The 17,981-nt window shown below is 39.5% G+C and overlaps 1 protein-coding gene across 10 annotated transcripts in view; it reads right to left on the reverse strand.

The window, feature by feature from the left end:
• Positions 1–17,981, reverse strand: part of LOC103713540 (D-lactate dehydrogenase [cytochrome], mitochondrial) — a 106,937-nt gene that overhangs the window by 63,621 nt on the left and 25,335 nt on the right. For 9 of the 10 annotated variants that reach the window (XM_039116364.1, XM_039116363.1, XM_039116366.1 and 6 more), the window contains one exon: positions 3,389–3,498. The exons of the other annotated variant lie outside the window; for it this stretch is intronic. In XM_039116364.1, the coding sequence (XP_038972292.1) occupies positions 3,389–3,498 (110 nt within the window). The remainder of the gene's footprint in view (positions 1–3,388; positions 3,499–17,981) is intronic. 10 annotated transcript variants of the gene reach the window in all.

Consider the following 17,981-nt stretch of genomic DNA (forward strand, 5'->3'; position numbering starts at 1 on the left):
GTAGGAATCCTATTCCAAGTAGGAATCCCAGTCCTACTCCAACTAGGATTCCCAGTCCTAATCCAATTAGGACTCTAGGAATCCTACCCAGAGTAGGATTCTTGTTTCAAGTCCAATTAATTAATTCCCTTTCCTTCTTCAACTTCTTATCAATCAAATTGATTACTTGTGATTCCTAATCACGATTTCAACCATCGGATCGGTCAATACTTCTAGTGTGTGTGACCCCATAGGTTCTACTCTGACTGGTAGTGAGATATATTGTGATCTCTATCTCAATATCATTGAAAACTCCTTTCAATGGGTTGGAACGATTCCAACTCAACTCATTAGGGTTTATCGATCATCAAGATAATCCCTATGAGTCCCACCATCCACCAGTGACACCTAGCAGCATGTAGTGGCTACCCAGTAGAATAGAAAGATGAACCTCTAGGTGCAGTTAACGTGTGATACAGTCCTACTATCGTGGATCCCTACAGGACGGAGGTCATGGACAACTCGTCAAACCCCATCGTCTGTCATATGTCAAGATTTGTTCGACTTGAGTTCGATAGTGGAAAACTCTTTTTCACTTTATATTACTGCCCTGGCCAAGGTCTTAGAACTCAGTCTAACAAATCACATAGGATCACTCCTTTTCTATCAAGGTCGATAGATTCCTTATAGGTGCATACCCTACTCCTACAGTGAACCTACTGCAGCCAATCTACACTGCATGGACCCATATGGCTAGAGACCATGTATGTGTGCAGTCAAACTACAATAACCTCACTGTGAGTAGCCGAAGCACCGCAGGTCAAAGGACCAGTCACACTACTGCAACATCAAGCAAGTCACTGACGAGTGGATAGACATCCAAGTGACTTCTTGTCTTCGTCACGCTCAGTACCCTTGTTCTCTAACAAGCACCTGCACTATCACTTCAGTGTCCCTACACTGTGGACTCAAGTCTCGTCCATCCAGAAGGAAAGTGATCTGTGCACTGATCGGATCGATCACCGTCCTCGTGATGATCCATTGATCAGGAGCATTTAGAAATTAATCACCAATGATACATGGCTCAAATTCTCAACTCTTGAGAATATGTATCATCATCTTATTAATTTCTTGGACGATTCATAGACACATAAACAATATGAATGAAAAGATGCCTTTTATTTATTCAATAATAAATAGTCAAGTACAAAATTATGTCCCTAGAATCAACAATGTGTCAGCCAAATTGGCTTCTAGGGCATACATCTAACAGTACCGGCCGGTACGGGCTCCGTACCGGCCGGTTCGCACAAGAAAACCGGAGATACCGGTTTTCTTGTGGTTCCGGTACCGGTCTAGGACCGGACCGGTACGTACCGGCCCGTACCGACCGGTACGGCATTCCATGGTTCTAACCATATGGTGCTAATAAGCCATAACTGAACATGTATATGCCTTCTTTTCCTGATTTTTTAAATCTTAAGGTTGCCCTCCTAACCACCTCTAATTGATCAAGTATTTCTAGTCCAAGTGATACACAAACTAATATTAAATTGAAGCTTCATATAGTTGATGGTATGTCCATTTTGAATCTGATTCAATCATAATTATCATGATCTTATCTGGTAACATCAGTTTGTTAGGCAATTCTTTTCTTAAAAAGACTAACATCACCACAAACTTTTATACACTAGGCAAATTCTCAATTCATATGCAAGGAACATTTTGAGTGAAGAAGTTAGATTTATGGATTGTATGTATAACTACATAATACAGTACTGGGTATATGGCGCCATTTTAAATTTTCAAGCATTTAATAGTTAATAAACATCCATGGCACTTATGTTCCCATAGCATAACTAGTGTGCTCACATTATGGTGCCAAAGTGCGTGCTGAAAACCTAAACATCTATTCCATGATTTACATCTTTCACTATGATCTGCATCACTCAATTTTTTTTTTATAAAATGTTTCAGGTACTATGTCGATCATAAACTTGTATGACCTTTCCAAGTCTTAAATATTCTAGGTTATAACCAAGGTTTGCCATATGGGTATCGGACCCATACTGGCACTATGATGATAAAGTGTCGGCATGCTTAGTATGGGGTCAGTGGCATACCAAGACTCAGTACAGCCCCTATACTAGGTCTCAATTTGGTATCGGCAATATACAATATGCCCGGTACAAGGCGGTACATACCAGCATAGTGTATCTTGGTTATAATAATAATCATGCCTATCAAAATGCAAATTTAACCATCCAACTTGATCTATATTCCAAGTTATCTTGTGCTCATCTTAAAATATCTGTGGCCCAAAATTTAGGTGGTTTGGATAGTTTCCAACAATCATTTAGAAAATCTTTTATTCCAATGGTTGAAAAACAATTCATTTCGAGAAATTGATGTGCTGCTAAGAAGTCTCCTAAATTTAATTTCAGTGTGTATAGATATATTGGGATTATACCTTGGAATTGAGTGGGCTAGGCTGTCATCTCCCTAGGATCGTCCTATGGCACCTCGTCACTCTCACTTGCAACGTATTAAAAAGAGAGGTAGAAGAAAAAGTAGGGACTAGGAGTAGATCTTGACCTGGTGGTGATAACTAGGTGCCAATGGCATTAGTGGTGGGGAAGGATGGCATGGCACCAGGAGAGTGAAGGTATGTTTGCAGTAGTGGTAGCAGAACCACGGTACCATGCATAGTGCCAGGGGTGGAGGTAGGGAAGGGCTAGAAGTGGTGAGGGTGTGTAGCTAAGGAAGCAATATGGAATTGCCATCTAGCAATGAAGAGAGAGAGAGAGACAAGGGAACATACACTAATATGGAGAAATTGGGGTGTGGTGAATGATTTTTAGGGTTAGAGTTAGTGGAGAATACACGAATATACAGTTCTATAACTTATTTGTAAACATTTTATTTATCATCAGATCCACCAACCCAAGTCGTCTTATTCAAGAGAGTCTTGGCCAAAATTTGATTGGACCTGATATCTGGACTTGACTTAGTTCAAAGGGCCAAAAATGTATGGCGGGGCTTGTTTAAGAATATGGAATGCAGTCCATGCCCAAAACTAATTATAACAAAGGGTGAAGAGCAGGGATTTAGATGTCACACCATGCATTATCATGCAATACTTGCACAATGATCAAGGAAAAACAAGCTATTCATAGTTCAGCATATGAAGTGTAATTTATGTATTTCAATATTATTCAATATAAAATTTTAATTTAAGTTGAATATTTATAAAGAAAGGACTTTAATAAACAAACAAAAAAAATACATAACAGGAGATCACCATATTTATTATTTAAAAATTCAAAAAATGGGAACTAATAAAATAATAAGATAAAATATAGGATAAATCTAGCCAGCTATAGATTCTTATAGTAATTCACCATCTTACCCTCCATAGCTCCTTTTTAGCATCAGCATCTTCCACAAATACAAAATCAGATCCATTGTGTTCAGAAACTATCTTCTGAACCAACAAAGCTTGTTCTCGTAAATATGCTTCTGATAAATTGCAATTGAATAGAGGGAAAAGTTTCAATAATGCCAGAGACTAAGAACAGTAAAATTTAATATATTACATAATGCATGATGCCTTTGGACTAAAGATTATTAAGCTCCATGACATGAATCAAATGAAAACGTACTGATTACATTACTAAACGAGGTACTTTCCCATAAAATTAAACCAGATATCCTCATAAAGAATTTTACTACTTAATGCTAAAACTATGATTAGCATCAGTAAGAACTTTGACACTGCAATTTCACATGTTTGTGCAGCACCAATCATTGCTACATGCAAGCCACAATTTTCACAAGGCAAATTCAAAGCAAGTGAAGATGCATGATAATTAAAATAAATCACTCAGGTTAGAAAGGAATTACATATATAGTCTTCTGCTCCACAAAAGAACAAAGCACATAAAAGTTACTGAGATTTCATTAATGATGTTATCATCAAGCTTTTAAGTCCAGGCGGTACATGGACGTCCCGACAATCCTGTCCTATTCCTATGAGAAAATGAGACAGGATGGGGTTGAGACTTGGAAACCCATCCATGCGAGGAAAGAAGGAAAAAAAAGAAAACAGAAAAAGGAAGGAAAGATGAAGAAAATGAAAATTTGAAAGGAAAAAAGAAGAAAAAGAGAGAAAAAAAGGGAGAATAAAAAGAATGAAAGGAAGGAAAGGAAGAAAGGAAAGAGAAATAAGAAGAAAAAGGAAACAAAGAAAGAAGCAAAGGAAGGGATAAGAAAAACTAGAAGAATAAAAAGGAAAGAAATGAAGGAAAGGAAAGAAGAAAAAGAAAGAAAGAAAGAAAGGAAAGGAAAGAAAAAGGGGAGAAAGATCAAGGGTACCTACAGGACTTTCGACCAGGACTACCATCGGCATTGGGTGGGATAATGGGGCATCCTACTCCACGGAGAAACTGGGACACCCCCATCCCACAGGATTTAAAACCTTGGCTATCATGACTATGAAGTTTATGAATTTATGATGCTATATGTGACGTCAGAAGATCAGTTAGGCAATCTTTTTACCAAATCATTTGGGTGACATGAATTTCAGATCTTGTGTTCCAATCTGGGAATAAATAACATCTATTCTCCAGCTTGAGGGAGAGTATTGAATGCCTATTTATGGACACATGGTTAGTACTAACTGGTCATATGTTGAAACTGAACTGCAAGTCTAGTAAATGGTATATCAGTCATTTTAAAAATCCTTATGGATGCCAAATACTTGATGATGCAGGCTGAAACCTGCAAGTCTTGGCCAAACCAAAAGGATTCAACCAAGAAAAAGATAATCCTGGAATGCCACTCAACCAGGGGTAGCGGATGCCACTCGACGCTACTAATCGCAAATGCCACTCGATGCGACCAAGCCACACGCTTGATTGGGAGGAGGATGCCACTCAACTCACAAAAGCAAGAAAGGCTTGCTGGAAAGAAATTATGAAAATAACAACTCTGATTCTCATTTCATTCCGGTACCAGCTTTATATGCTATCTTGGAACATCCCTCCAAGCATAGGTAAGACAAAACAATGCTAAAACACATTGATGAGAGTCTAGTTACAAGTTCCAATATTTAGAAATACCAAAAGACACTTAGGGAAATGAAACTATGTGCTGGAAAAAGACCAACTTAAATGCACTTCGCTGGGCACTGCTAATCCAGATGTGCAGTAGTAAAAATGCCATAACTTTCTCTAGGGATCTTCAAATGGCACGAGATCAATTGCGTTGGAAACTAGAGGCATAGAGCTTTCCAATGGTATATGGCATGCTAGCTGAATAACCATATATTGTTTCCAGAATTAATTCAAAACTAACTCTGTCATGCTGCCAGGATCAAAGGATGACTCACTAAACACATGAGTCGACTCTTGAAAGCAATGAGTCAACCCCTGCTTCACATGAGTCCACTCTTGAAAGCAAAGAGTCGACCCCTGCTGCACATGAGTCGACTCTTGAAAGCAAAGAGTCGACCCCTACTGCTCCTGCATCATTCTCCCCAGCTTGAAAAGAACTCGCCTTCGAGTTAGAATTTAGGTCTTCCCAAATCTGATGATCTAGTTTCTTGAGCTCCTCACTTGAAATCCATGCATCCTCAGAATGTGGCATTCCTTGCCAATGGACCAAGTATTGTGTATAAGTGCCATGCCGAGTCGTGATAGAACGTACATCCAGAACATCAACAGACTCACGCGGAGGATTAGAGAAGCGGCACTCAAAGTCTTTTAGTTGGAACACAATCTTCTCCTCATCTCCATAATAAGGATAAAGATCACATATGTTGAAGGTAGGACTGATTGAAAATCCTTCAGGCAGTTCAATTCGGTAGGCATTTGGACCCAACTTCTTTAGAATCTGACAAGGTCCAAACTTTCTCTGTTTCAGCTTATTATAACTACCTGTAGGAAATCTTTCCTTCCTCAAATATACCATAACCAAATCTCCTTCCTTGAACTCTAACTTCCTTCGATGAACATCAGCTTGTGACTTGTACATTTGAGTAGATTGCTGCAGCTGATGTCGAACTTGTTTATGGACCTCCTTTATGTGCTCAGCAAACTCTTCAGCTTCCATACTCACTCTTGTTTGATTTGGTAGTGGCAAGAGATCAAGAACCTGACTTGGATTTCTGCCATAGACAACTTCGAATGGAGGCTTCTTCGTTGATCAACTGGCTGAACTATTATAAGCAAATTCAGCTTGAGGAATGACAAATTCCCACTTCTTTGGGTGCTCTCCCACTAAGCTTCTCAGTAAGTTCCCCAAGGATCTATTCACTACTTCAGTTTGTCCGTCGGTCTGAGGATGGTAAGCACTAGAGAATTGCAATCGAGTTTCCAAAAGTTTCCACAGCATCCTCCAAAAGTGACCAACAAACTTTACATCACGATCTGAAGTTATGGACTTTGGAACACCATGTAGAAGAATAACTTCTCTGAAAAATAAAGTAGCTATGTGAGATGCATCAGTAGAGCTCTTACATGGTATAAAGTGAGCCATCTTGGAGGATCGATCTACCACCACAAAAATGCAATCAAACCCATGCTGTGTTCTAGGCAAACCAAGAACAAAGTCCATTGATAAACCTTCCCAAGGAGCATTAGGGACTGGTAAGGGCTGATAGTAACCACTATTCTGGACTCCCCCTTTGGCCTTTTGACATACAAGACAATTTTGTACAAACCGAGAAATATCACGCTTCAGGGTAGGCCAAAAGTATCGCAGCTTCACAAGAGCTTCAATCTTGTCCCTTCCAAAATGTCCACCAAGTCCGCCAGCATGTAATTCTGCAATAACAAATAATCTCCAAGATCCCTCTGGCAAACAAAGTTGATTGCCTTTGAATAATAAGCCATTGATCAGCAAATAGTCTTTACTCTTCTCATTATTCAAATTCTGCAACACCTTTTTAAAGAATGGATCTGCAACATAATAATCTGATAAGAGATCAAAGCCAGTAATTTCATAAGAGAGTGTTGTCAACAAACTATGCCGTCGACTCAAAGCATCAGCAACTTTGTTTGATGAACTGGCTTTATGGTGTAGAACAAAAGAAAACTTCTCAAGGTATGATACCCAACAAGCATGGCGAGAATTCAGCTTCTTTTGGCCCTTCAAGAATCTCAAAGCTTTATGGTCAGAATAGAGCACAAATTCGACACCAATAAGATAATGTTCCCAATGCCGCAAGGCTTGAACAATTGCATATAGCTCCTTGTCGTAGGTTGAATATTTCAGCTTTGCATTACTGAATTTCTCACTGAAATAAGCAACAGATCTTCTCCCTTGCAAGAGAACAACTCTTATGCCAACTTTGGAAGCATCACACTCCACTTGGAATGGCTTAGGGAAATCTGGTAGTGCTAGGACCGGTGTTTCAACAAGTTTGGACTTCAACTCTTGGAAACTTCTTTCAACCTCATTGGTCCATTAAAATTCCTTCTTCTTTAGAACATCCATCATTGGAGCAGCAATGGTACTGAAGTGTCGGATGAATCTCCTGTAGAATAATGCCAAACCATGAAAGCTTCTCACGTCAGTCAGACTTCTAGGCGTAGGCCAATCAAGAATAGCTTTTACCTTCTCGTCATCCATCTTCATGCTATCTGCACTAACAACATAGCCTAGTAATACAACTTGATTAGTCATGAAAGAGCACTTCTTCAGATTCACATATAACTGATTTTCATGGAGCACTTTGAAAACATTGGATAGGTGATTCACATGCTGTACACTATCCTTGTTGTAAACTAGGATGTCATCAAAATACACCACAACATACTTCCCCATGAAGTTCTTCAAAACTTGGGTCATAAGCCTCATGAAAGTGCTAGGGGCATTTGATAATCCAAATGGCATAACCAGCCACTCATACAAACCATCTTTGGTTTTAAAGGCTGTTTTCCACTCATCACCTTTTCTAATTTGGATTTGGTGATAACCACTCCGTAAATCAATCTTAGAAAATACCTTTGAACCAGCCAACTCATCCAGCATATCATCAAGTCTAGGGATGGAAAACCTATACTTGATTGTAATCTTGCTTATAGCTCTACTATCAACACACATTCTCCATGTTTTATCTTTCTTACGAGTTAAAAGGGCAGGGACAGCACAAGGACTAAGTGATTCTCTAATCAATCTCTTTTGCATTAAATCAATGATTTGCCTTTGTAATTCAGCATGCTCATTAGGAGATATTCTATAATGAGGCAGATTAGGAAGAATAGCACTTGGAATGAAATCAATTCGATGCTGAATGTCTCAAAGTGGTGGTAAACCAGCAGGAAGGTCAGCAGGAGCTAAGCCTTTGAATCTATCCAATAAGTCTCGAACTTCATCCGGAACTTCTGTTTCAAGTTCTTCACTTTTTTTGCAGCAACCAGAGCATAAACAATACCATCTTTTTTGTAGGATTCTTCAAATTTCTTGTAAGATAAAAAGCTAATCTGGTTCGAAGAAGGCACACTATTGGGAATGTCTTTCATAGGGGTCAAAATATACTTCACTTTGTTATGGATAATAGTGTAAGTGTTCTTCCTTCCATCATGATAAGCATTCCTATCAAACTGTCATGGTCTGCCAAGAAGCAAATGACAGGCATCCATGGGTAGCACATCAAAATAAATTTCATCTTCAACATTTTCCTCTCCTACCTGATCAATCACCTCATCCATTAGTTTGAGGATGCACGCAACATCGTGCACCTGATCAGAAGAACCAACTTGTGGAAAAAAGTCTTTGTATCACAGTATGTCAGAAAGTTGATGCTCCGTCTGGTAAAACTGATCCAACCATCACACAGCACAGTCAATCCATATGTGGGCCATTTGCTCTTGTAGGAAGTAATCCATTTCTCTAGCTTCTCCTTATTACTGTCAAGAAAGCTCACCATAGATGTTCTTCGAGCCTAAAGGACGTATACTAGGACCAGCAGTCTGTATGGTAGAAATGGCAAACATGTAGTACGTATTGTCTTCTACATTCGCTGGAATGTGGCTAAAGTGAAACCAGAATCCAATAGCTCGTCATATATCCTTTTTATCCTTCTTCAGCATTGAGTCAACCCTCTATTGCTTCGAATCTCTACTGAAAAAGGCATGTGGATCTCAATCATGAATTGCTGCTCCTAGTGGAATCTCTCTGAATGATTTTTTTGTTACCAAAAGCCTCCAGTGTCAATGCAATCCGGCCACCACCTCTACTGACGGCCTTCTTGACTATGGAGATCCTTAGAAACTCTAAATCGGCCTTAATGCTTGCAGAACCGAAGCCCGACTCATAGTACGAGGGCCCAAATCGAGCTCGATGTCTAGCCACCTCATCCTACTGCCACTGATTATCCAGGCTCGCCTGCATGGCAGCCTGCATCTATGCCTCCTCGACATCTGAAATGGACGCCTCCTCTAACTTCCTAGAGTGATAGAAAGGTGGCTCTGTCGCTCAGCAGTCCGCCTCCACTTTCTTGGCAGCCCTCTCCTTCGCTGCTCTGAAACCAGCGAAGTGCTTCCTCATCAGTTGCCGAACCTTCTGTGGGCATTCTGGCACATAAATACGTAGGAGTAACCACCAACTAAGTGCTGCTTCAATCTGGTTACTCCTTTCTTGAACTGTGTTGCACCAGTCACATTTTCAATGGTGCCGGCCCGAGAGCATTTGCCCATGCTCTCAGCCAATATCATGCTCTAGGTCCTTTTTTCTTGATGGCTCCATTTCTACAGATTTATCAAGTACGTTGGTTTATCAATTATTTAAAATTAGCAAATTATTAATATGATGATATTTTTTTCTGAAAAAATATATCTGATTTATCTAATACATAATCCTAATTTTTTATATTTTTATTTATATATTTATATATTTTTCATAATTTTTAATTTTAAAAAATATTTATATATCATAAATTCAAAAAAATATGATTTCTATCTCAAAAATTACTTTTGAATTATGTAACACATACTACTAATTTTTCATAATTTTTGGTATTAATTATATACTTTAAATAATTTTTTATTTAAAATTATTTTTTAAATATTAATTTTTAAAAAAATTAATTTCAGCTCAGATGTATGTAGATCCCAACAATAGATGCGACATATATTTCTCTAGACCCTTGGCATGCATAAAAGGCTACTTATTTTTTTATTTTTTCAAATTTAGCCCTAAGCTATTGTGTTCATGATCGCATCAAAACTTAAATGAATGAACACCAAATTTTTTTATAGAGTAGCTTGCATGCCCCTAAATAAGTTTTTTAAAAAAATTATTCTTTTTAATCCAAAATTATATTTCAATTTTTAAAAATTATATATAATCTAAAAATTAAAAAATTTTATGTCAACGTGTACATCGTCCATAGATTCACAACATATAAAAATAACAAACCCAAATCAAAAAAATTGGCATGATCTCCTATTATTTTGCAATTTTTGATCTATTTTTTCAAGTCCTCAAAAAAAGAAAAGAGATAGGAGAGAAGAACACCATATTTAGCCTTGGCTCGTCCTTCTGATAACCTGAATCGGTGTTGTTTGTGGATTTTTGAAAAAGGAAAAGCTCTGGCTCTGTATGGACTCACTGCTGGGAAGGCCTAGTACCAAAGTCAGCCGAACTAGCTCGCATCGTGCCTTGCCAGACCTGTATTGATAAAGTAGAGGAGGCGAGGGAGAGGGCGAACTAGAGAGTAAAAGAGAGAGAAGAGGAAGAAAGGAGAGAGAGAGAACTGGCCGCTCGCTCTCTCTTCCTCTCTTTCCTTCTCCCCCTCCGACGACGGATTTTGTTTTTGTTGCAAGAACCATCCCGGTCCACTGCCAAGATGGCTCAATACGACCGGAACCGTCTGGTTCAGGACGGTTCCGCCGACCCTAATACAGACACTCAATTATCAATCATCTAACAACCTTTATAAGTGAAGAATGGAAAATAAAATCTAATATTGAAAAATAATAAAAATTCAATTTAATAGTCTAATTCCATGTAGAATGTCAATGCCATTCCGGGGCATATCGAAAACGAGGGAGAGGGAGAAAAGGATAGAGGAAGAGAGAGGGATAGGAAGAGGGAGAGGGAGGCAGGTCGATGGTTAAACCCTAACCCTAACCCTATCGATGCAATAGAGGAAGAGGGAGGGAGGGGGATGAAGGGGAAGGGCTGAGGAAAACCGTAACCTTAGAAGAACGAGAGAGAGAGAGGGAGAGGAGGGAAACTTACTGGTGATGCCAAAGGAGGGGAGCGATCGTGAGGTGGGGGGTTATAAACCAACCAAGCCGAGAGGTTTATAATCGACTAGTGGGAGGTTCAACCTATTTTCCAAACCGACAGGATGAACCATCTTGGTTTCCAGTCCGTTCAGTTTCGTACGCCCCAAACAAGGTAGTATGGCCAACCATTCATTCGGGCCTTCCTGGTAGTTTGGACTTGGAACGTTATACCACCTTGGATATTGTCCCCATCCCTACTAGTTTAAGATATCAGATGATGACTAGGTTGTGGCTATTGAAGCTGCAATGTTAATATATATGGTGCTTGTTGGAGCCCAACCATCACTGCTCAGGATAATAGGAAGCAACACTGTACTTCTGCGCTTGGCCATATCATATCCATAAGGGATACTGTGCAAGGTCAAATCTCCTGAGATATGATGAGTAGAAGAAACCCAATGAATCATACATGGATGGAGCATAATATCCCCTCTGACTATCTGATACACTTGGAGACTGACCAACGGCATATGATAAGATCTACTGTCTACTATAGCTGTTTGATGCACCAGCAGATATATCACTAATATCGACTCCCTCCAATCTACATAACCACTCCCAAGTCTCCCAATACTCATCCCCATCTCCTTTTGTCTCCTATCTAAACTTTTCCCCTAGCTCAATTTCTAATGTGCCAAGAGTGCATATAATCCTCCTACCCTGAACATAGCTTCTCACTATTGATCCTCCAACCCCTTCTTTCATGATGGTCTCCTATCAAGTGGGTAAGATATGCTTCTTTGCCCATCTATTTGCATCATGCATCCCACAACTCTTTCGCGATGGTTCTATCCAGCCATGAAGGACCCCTGGTTCATCTAGCACCTACTCTCAAGACTGCTGATTCATCACCCAACCAAGCATAGAATCTTCCTCGTCACAAAGGAAGCCATCTGCTTGTGGGTCTGCCTGCCTTTTTCCCTAGTCTCAATTCAAATACTTCTATCCAAGGTCCGTCGAACTAGTACCAAGACCCATACCAGTCGGCGGGCAGTTCGGTACGGTACTGGTTCGGTATCGTCCCAATACATGCCTAGGCGTGCCAGTTCTGCAGTTCGGTATGGTACTGGTTCAGTATCGTACCAACACGGTATGCTTGGGCATGCTGGTTCTGAACCGGCACGCCAATTTTTTTTTAAAGCTTTTCAGGTTTGATTAATTGGTAATCAATTTTTTTCAACTTTTTTCAATAATTTTAAGTATAATTTATTTTTTTTTACATTTCTATGATCTCGGTATAACCTAAATGATGCATCACAAAATATAAAATAAATAATTAGTGTGATGTTGCATGCTACAAGAAGCAATATGACATTCTAAAATCAACTACTGAGATGAAAAATACAAAATAATACGATCAATTAGGCATACTTAAAGTACAACATACATACTGATATCTAAAATCTTGTCAAGTGACAAGGCCTCTCGTAGATATCTAGATCATTAGTATAACCAAGAGGCACATCAACCAACCGCTCTAACTAAGCGGCATTATGGTCCTGTATGTTCATCCTATAAAGAACACGCCCTGGGTTATAAGCACTCTCGGATCTCTCGCTGAAGATTTTGATTCTAAGAGGTATCCTCTGGCTGATAATACGGCTGTGGAGGGGTCCATCCAAATATGCCGGCAGTAAAATCCGACCCATAAAATGATCTGATTAATAAAATACTCCGAACTACGTAGGGTGGTAGCCACCAGAAGATGATGCCTCAGACATATCCATATCTATATTCGTATGGGTCATAGGCTGCTTATAGCTGTGGATGATAGGATCCAGTATACAACTTAAAACCTAATACGTCTATGAATCCTACTCCATGTGCAAGATCATCTATAGCCACATCGTGTCTTTATGAATAACCTGAGGAGCCTGTCTCCTATATGCAATCATGGACTCTCGAGCTCTACTAGATTATGAACTGTGGTCTCTATTCTGTATAGCATGCGCAAACTAGGACTCACCGATAAATCGAAATCTATCATGCGGTTGTGTCTGATAAATGGTGGTCTCATGTCCTCCACTCACTAACCAATAAATCTATGACAACCAAAACTATCATCATTGCTACTTCTGGTCTCTGAATCTGAGTGAACTGACTCCTTCACACTCTTTATCGGGGCTACAGCTGCACTTTTTTTCTTTTTTTGCTGTATTGAGCAGCTGCCTGCTTACCATTCATCTCCTCTCCGCCTGACTATGCTGGGAGGATGGATGTCACCCTCCTGATTGAATCAACCTGATAGTGGGTTGGCCTCATCTAAGAGGATATCTCGGATAAGAAGTCAAGTGATGACCGGCTCCTCAGTGACCCCTATGATTGTGGCTGATTAGCTAGAAGCATGCGTGGAATGTCAAGATCTGCCCATTGCCCTGCATTGACCCTAGCCACATTGGCTATGAAATTGGCCGGTCGTGGAGGTAATCTTGGCTCATCAAGCTCCGACTCCTGCTGTTGCCCACAAGCCATCGGATCATCATCGTCATTGTCAACGAAAGCATTATAGATCGAATCTATGTACTTTTTAACTCCAATTTTTTTTGAATGCACTGCAGCCTCAACCTCAAATTGTACTGAATATATACAAGATCGTTGAGGCACTTCTGTGTCAAACGGTTTCTTTGTGATTGTGAATGAGGGCGAAGGTGGACCAATTACGCTCACAGCCACTCGAGGAGACCGTCTGGAAGAAGATTTGGATAGCTAGCCACTTAAGATTTTTCGCAAAAAAATAAAATAAATCCACCATTCAGCTGCCAAAATATTAAAATATATATATATAAGATAGTATCATATTAGTGACCATCTAACGCCAGATAATAGTTATCGTTAATATATAATATACCTGGATTCATTCTTTGCTTAGTTACGACAGCTGCCGAGAGTCTAAAGCGTCAGTGCCCTCTCTAAATATTTTGGTCTATGAAAAAAAATCTTGTAATATGTTAATCATTGAAGACATGAGTTAACTTACACGTGTCACTTAAGTTAAACTTACCTCTTCTAGATATAAGGCCGCAACATGTAGATCAGGCTCCATCTTATAAATCAGATTATGTAAAGCAGCCAGAAGTTCGTCATCTATATCGATTTCAGGTATGGTGTATTGAAACTTCGAGTTCAGGTAGTAAGCTGCAGATAGAGTTTGTAATTATTTTAGTAAAATTATACAAGTATAAGCGCGATCTAATTTTTAATGTTCTTATTTATCTGCTAGATGCAAGTTTCTACCTATCTGGTAGTCCCACCATCGCTCAATAATGTCGATGTGCTCTTGGGCATGTATCAAATCTGTCTGCCTGATCTGATTCTTTGCCCTCTTCATCATATGATACAGGAAGCCCATTTAGAGGTACCTCTCACTGTCCACATTCCGAAGCACTTCGTACAATAGCTTGATAGCCTTCACTATATTCTCAGTCTTGTTGGCAAAATGTCTGCCTCATCACCAAGTCCTTGACAATGCTCCCCTCAGTGCCGACCCTCCCAAATCTGCTTTTCTGCCACTTGAGACTAACAAATATCTGGCGTAGGGCTGCCTTTCTCTTAAGAAATTATCAAGTGCAACGTAGCTGGCAGCAAACTGTATCATACCTGGTCTCAAGATCTCTCCTCTTGCATATCTCATCCATGTATAGTTATAAATATATCTAATGATGTTATGATGGTTTAGGTTGTCTCCAATTTCTGTTGCACCATATGAATCTTCGCAATGTCCAACATTAGGTCAATACAATGTGCAGTATATAGGATCCAGAAAATATTTGGTCATCGCTCCATCAATATCTTTCCGGCGGCCTTATATTGTGGCTCATTATCAGTAATGATCTGCAATACATTCTCCTCTCCTACCTAATAAATCACCTCAACAAATCTGAAAATTAGCATGGTGTCGTGCACCTGATCGGAAGCATCAACCGACTTATGAAAGAAAGTCTTCGTATTACAATATGTCAAGCAGTTGATGATGCTCCATAGGGTAGGACCAGTCCAACCATCACACATCATTGTCGATCCATATGTGGGCCACTTGCTCTTGTATGAGGCAATCCATTTCTCTAACTCCTTATTGTTGTCAAGCCCACCAATGATGTCCTTTGGTTCTGAAGGATATACACCAGGACCGACAGCCTGTATGGAGAAAATGGCAGACATATAGTACGTAGTCTGTTGCATTCGTTAGGATGTGGAACCAGGATCTAATAGCTCGCCATATATCCTTCTTTTTATTCTTCTTTAGTATTGTGTCAATCCTCTGCTGCTTCAAATTTTTGCTGGAAAAAGCATATGGATCTAAATCATGGATGGTGGCTCCTACTGGATCTTTCTGAAGAACTTTTTTGTTCTACCAAAAGTCTCCAGTATAGATGCAATACAGCCACCGCCTCTGCTGATGGCCTCTCTAACTGAGGAGGTCCTCTTGAACTCTTTATTTGCCCTACTAACAGAATTGGAGCCCAACTCATAGTGTGATGGTCCGGCTGCCACTGATCATCCAGGCTCGCCTGAATGGCAACCTGGATTTATGCCTCCTCGTCATCTAGAGCGAACGCCTTCTCTAACTCTCTAAAGGGATAGAAAGATGGCTCTGCTACTCGGCAGTCCACCTCTGCCTTCTTCTTGGCAGCATTCTCCTTCGTTGCTCTGAAATCAGGGAAATATTTCTTCATCAGTTGCCAAATCTTCTACGGGTTTTTCGACACAAATGTGTCTGGATAACCAACAGCAAGATGCTCTTCAACCTGATCACCCCTCTTCTCTGGAACTCTATGTTGCACCCATTACACTTCCAGTGGTGCCGACCCGACAGCATTTGGCCATGATCCCAACCTGTCACATCCTGGCTCCTTTTTTCTTGATGGTTTCATTCCAGTTGGTTTATCAAATACGTCAGTTTATCAATTATTTAAAAATAGCAAAATTTTGTTATGATTAAATATTTTTTACTTCACAAAATACACCTGACTTATCTAATACATAGCATTAATTTTTCATATTTTTATTTATTTATATATTTTTAATAGTTTTTGAAATTAAAAATATGCTTAAATACCATAAATTCATAAAAATATATTTTTTACTTCAGAAAATACTTCTGAAATATGTAATATGTACTACTATTTTTTATAATTTTTGGTATTAATTATATCTTTTTAATTATTATGTAAACTAAAAAATAATCTTTAAATACAAATATTTTAAAAAATTAATTTGAGTTAAGATCCATGTAGAACCCTACCATGGATGCTATATATATTTTTCTAAAATCATAGAGATACATCAAAGGCTACTTATTTCTCAATTTTTGTAAAATTTAGGCTTAGATCACTATACGCATGATTGCATCAAGACTTGAATAAATGGACACCAAATTTAGCTGGAGAGTAGCTTGTATGCCCCTAAATACGTTTTTTTTAATTTAATTTTTTTAAATTTTAATCCAAAAATATATTTTTAATTTTAAAAATTATATATAATTTAAAAATTAAAAAAATTTATTCAATTGTGTAGATCATCCATAGATCTACAACATGTCATGAAATCATACCAAATCAAAAATTTTGCATGATCCTCCCTCATTTTGCAAATTTTGAGGCATTTTTTGGTGTCTAAAAAAAGAGAGGAAATGAGAGAGGAGAAGAAGCATACCTTATTTTGGTTTGAATCCTCCTTCAATCATGTTGAATCGGCGTATTTTTGGCCGGAGGGAAGTTTGTTTGGATATGTTGGGAAGACAACTTCTCAGGCCTTCCCAACTTATCTTTAAAAGCAAAAGAAGAGAGAGGGTAGGGAGACAGATTCGGAACGAGTCCGACCGAGTCGGACCGGTTCCGCATGGAACTGACTGGATCGGACCGAGTCGATGCGATTCGGGACCGATTCCAGCCAGTTCGGAGCCGGTTCCGAAAAATATGAATGAACCAACCCGGTCCCCCACCAGGTCGGCTTGATAGAGGCCGAACTGCCCGGTTCGGCAAATACTGCTTCTATCTCAATTGCATATTATAGTGGGCGGAACACCAAGCCATGCGGCCGCTTGGCCATCAACCAATGCCACATCTTACGGTGGATCACGGCGAATGTAGACCAGTTCTATTCACGCCAATTGGATGAGATAGTCTACGAGAGAACTTAGATGACAATCCCCTTTTGATTAGATGCATCAATGCCACACTACACCTTCCTTGCAATGAAACAATTTAAGGTGACATAAGTTTCATGAGCAACAAATCTTTGGGGAGTCATCCTGTCCATTAACTGCTGAACTCCATTTTCCCCAAACCTTCTGCATCTCTTAGAGAATATTTTCCTCGATCAAATACAGAGGAATTGGTGCCAATATCATCTAAGTATGAATTGTAGTACAATGCTTTGTATATCACCGCACAAATTGCTTTCCAGTGCAACCCTGATTAGGGGATAGCATCCTCACCATTGCACTGATTGCATGCAGCGGCTCCCCATTTAGGCCTGTCTTTTTCATACTAGTACTTCGTATCATTGTTTCAAGTCCCGGCGAGATGTCCAACGAGACACCAAGACCATCCCATGTGTCGAGACAAGACCATCCCACTATCGTCTCAGCATCCCGATTGACACATCTTGAGACATCCCCTGTCCCAAGTGTCAAGACGGGGCGGGATGGTTGCACATCCCATTCCATAGAAAAATTGGGACAGCCTCGTCCCATGGAATTTAAAA

The sequence above is a fragment of the Phoenix dactylifera genome, unplaced genomic scaffold (genome assembly GCF_009389715.1).
Source record: "Phoenix dactylifera cultivar Barhee BC4 unplaced genomic scaffold, palm_55x_up_171113_PBpolish2nd_filt_p 000089F, whole genome shotgun sequence".
Classification (NCBI taxonomy): domain Eukaryota; kingdom Viridiplantae; phylum Streptophyta; class Magnoliopsida; order Arecales; family Arecaceae; genus Phoenix; species Phoenix dactylifera.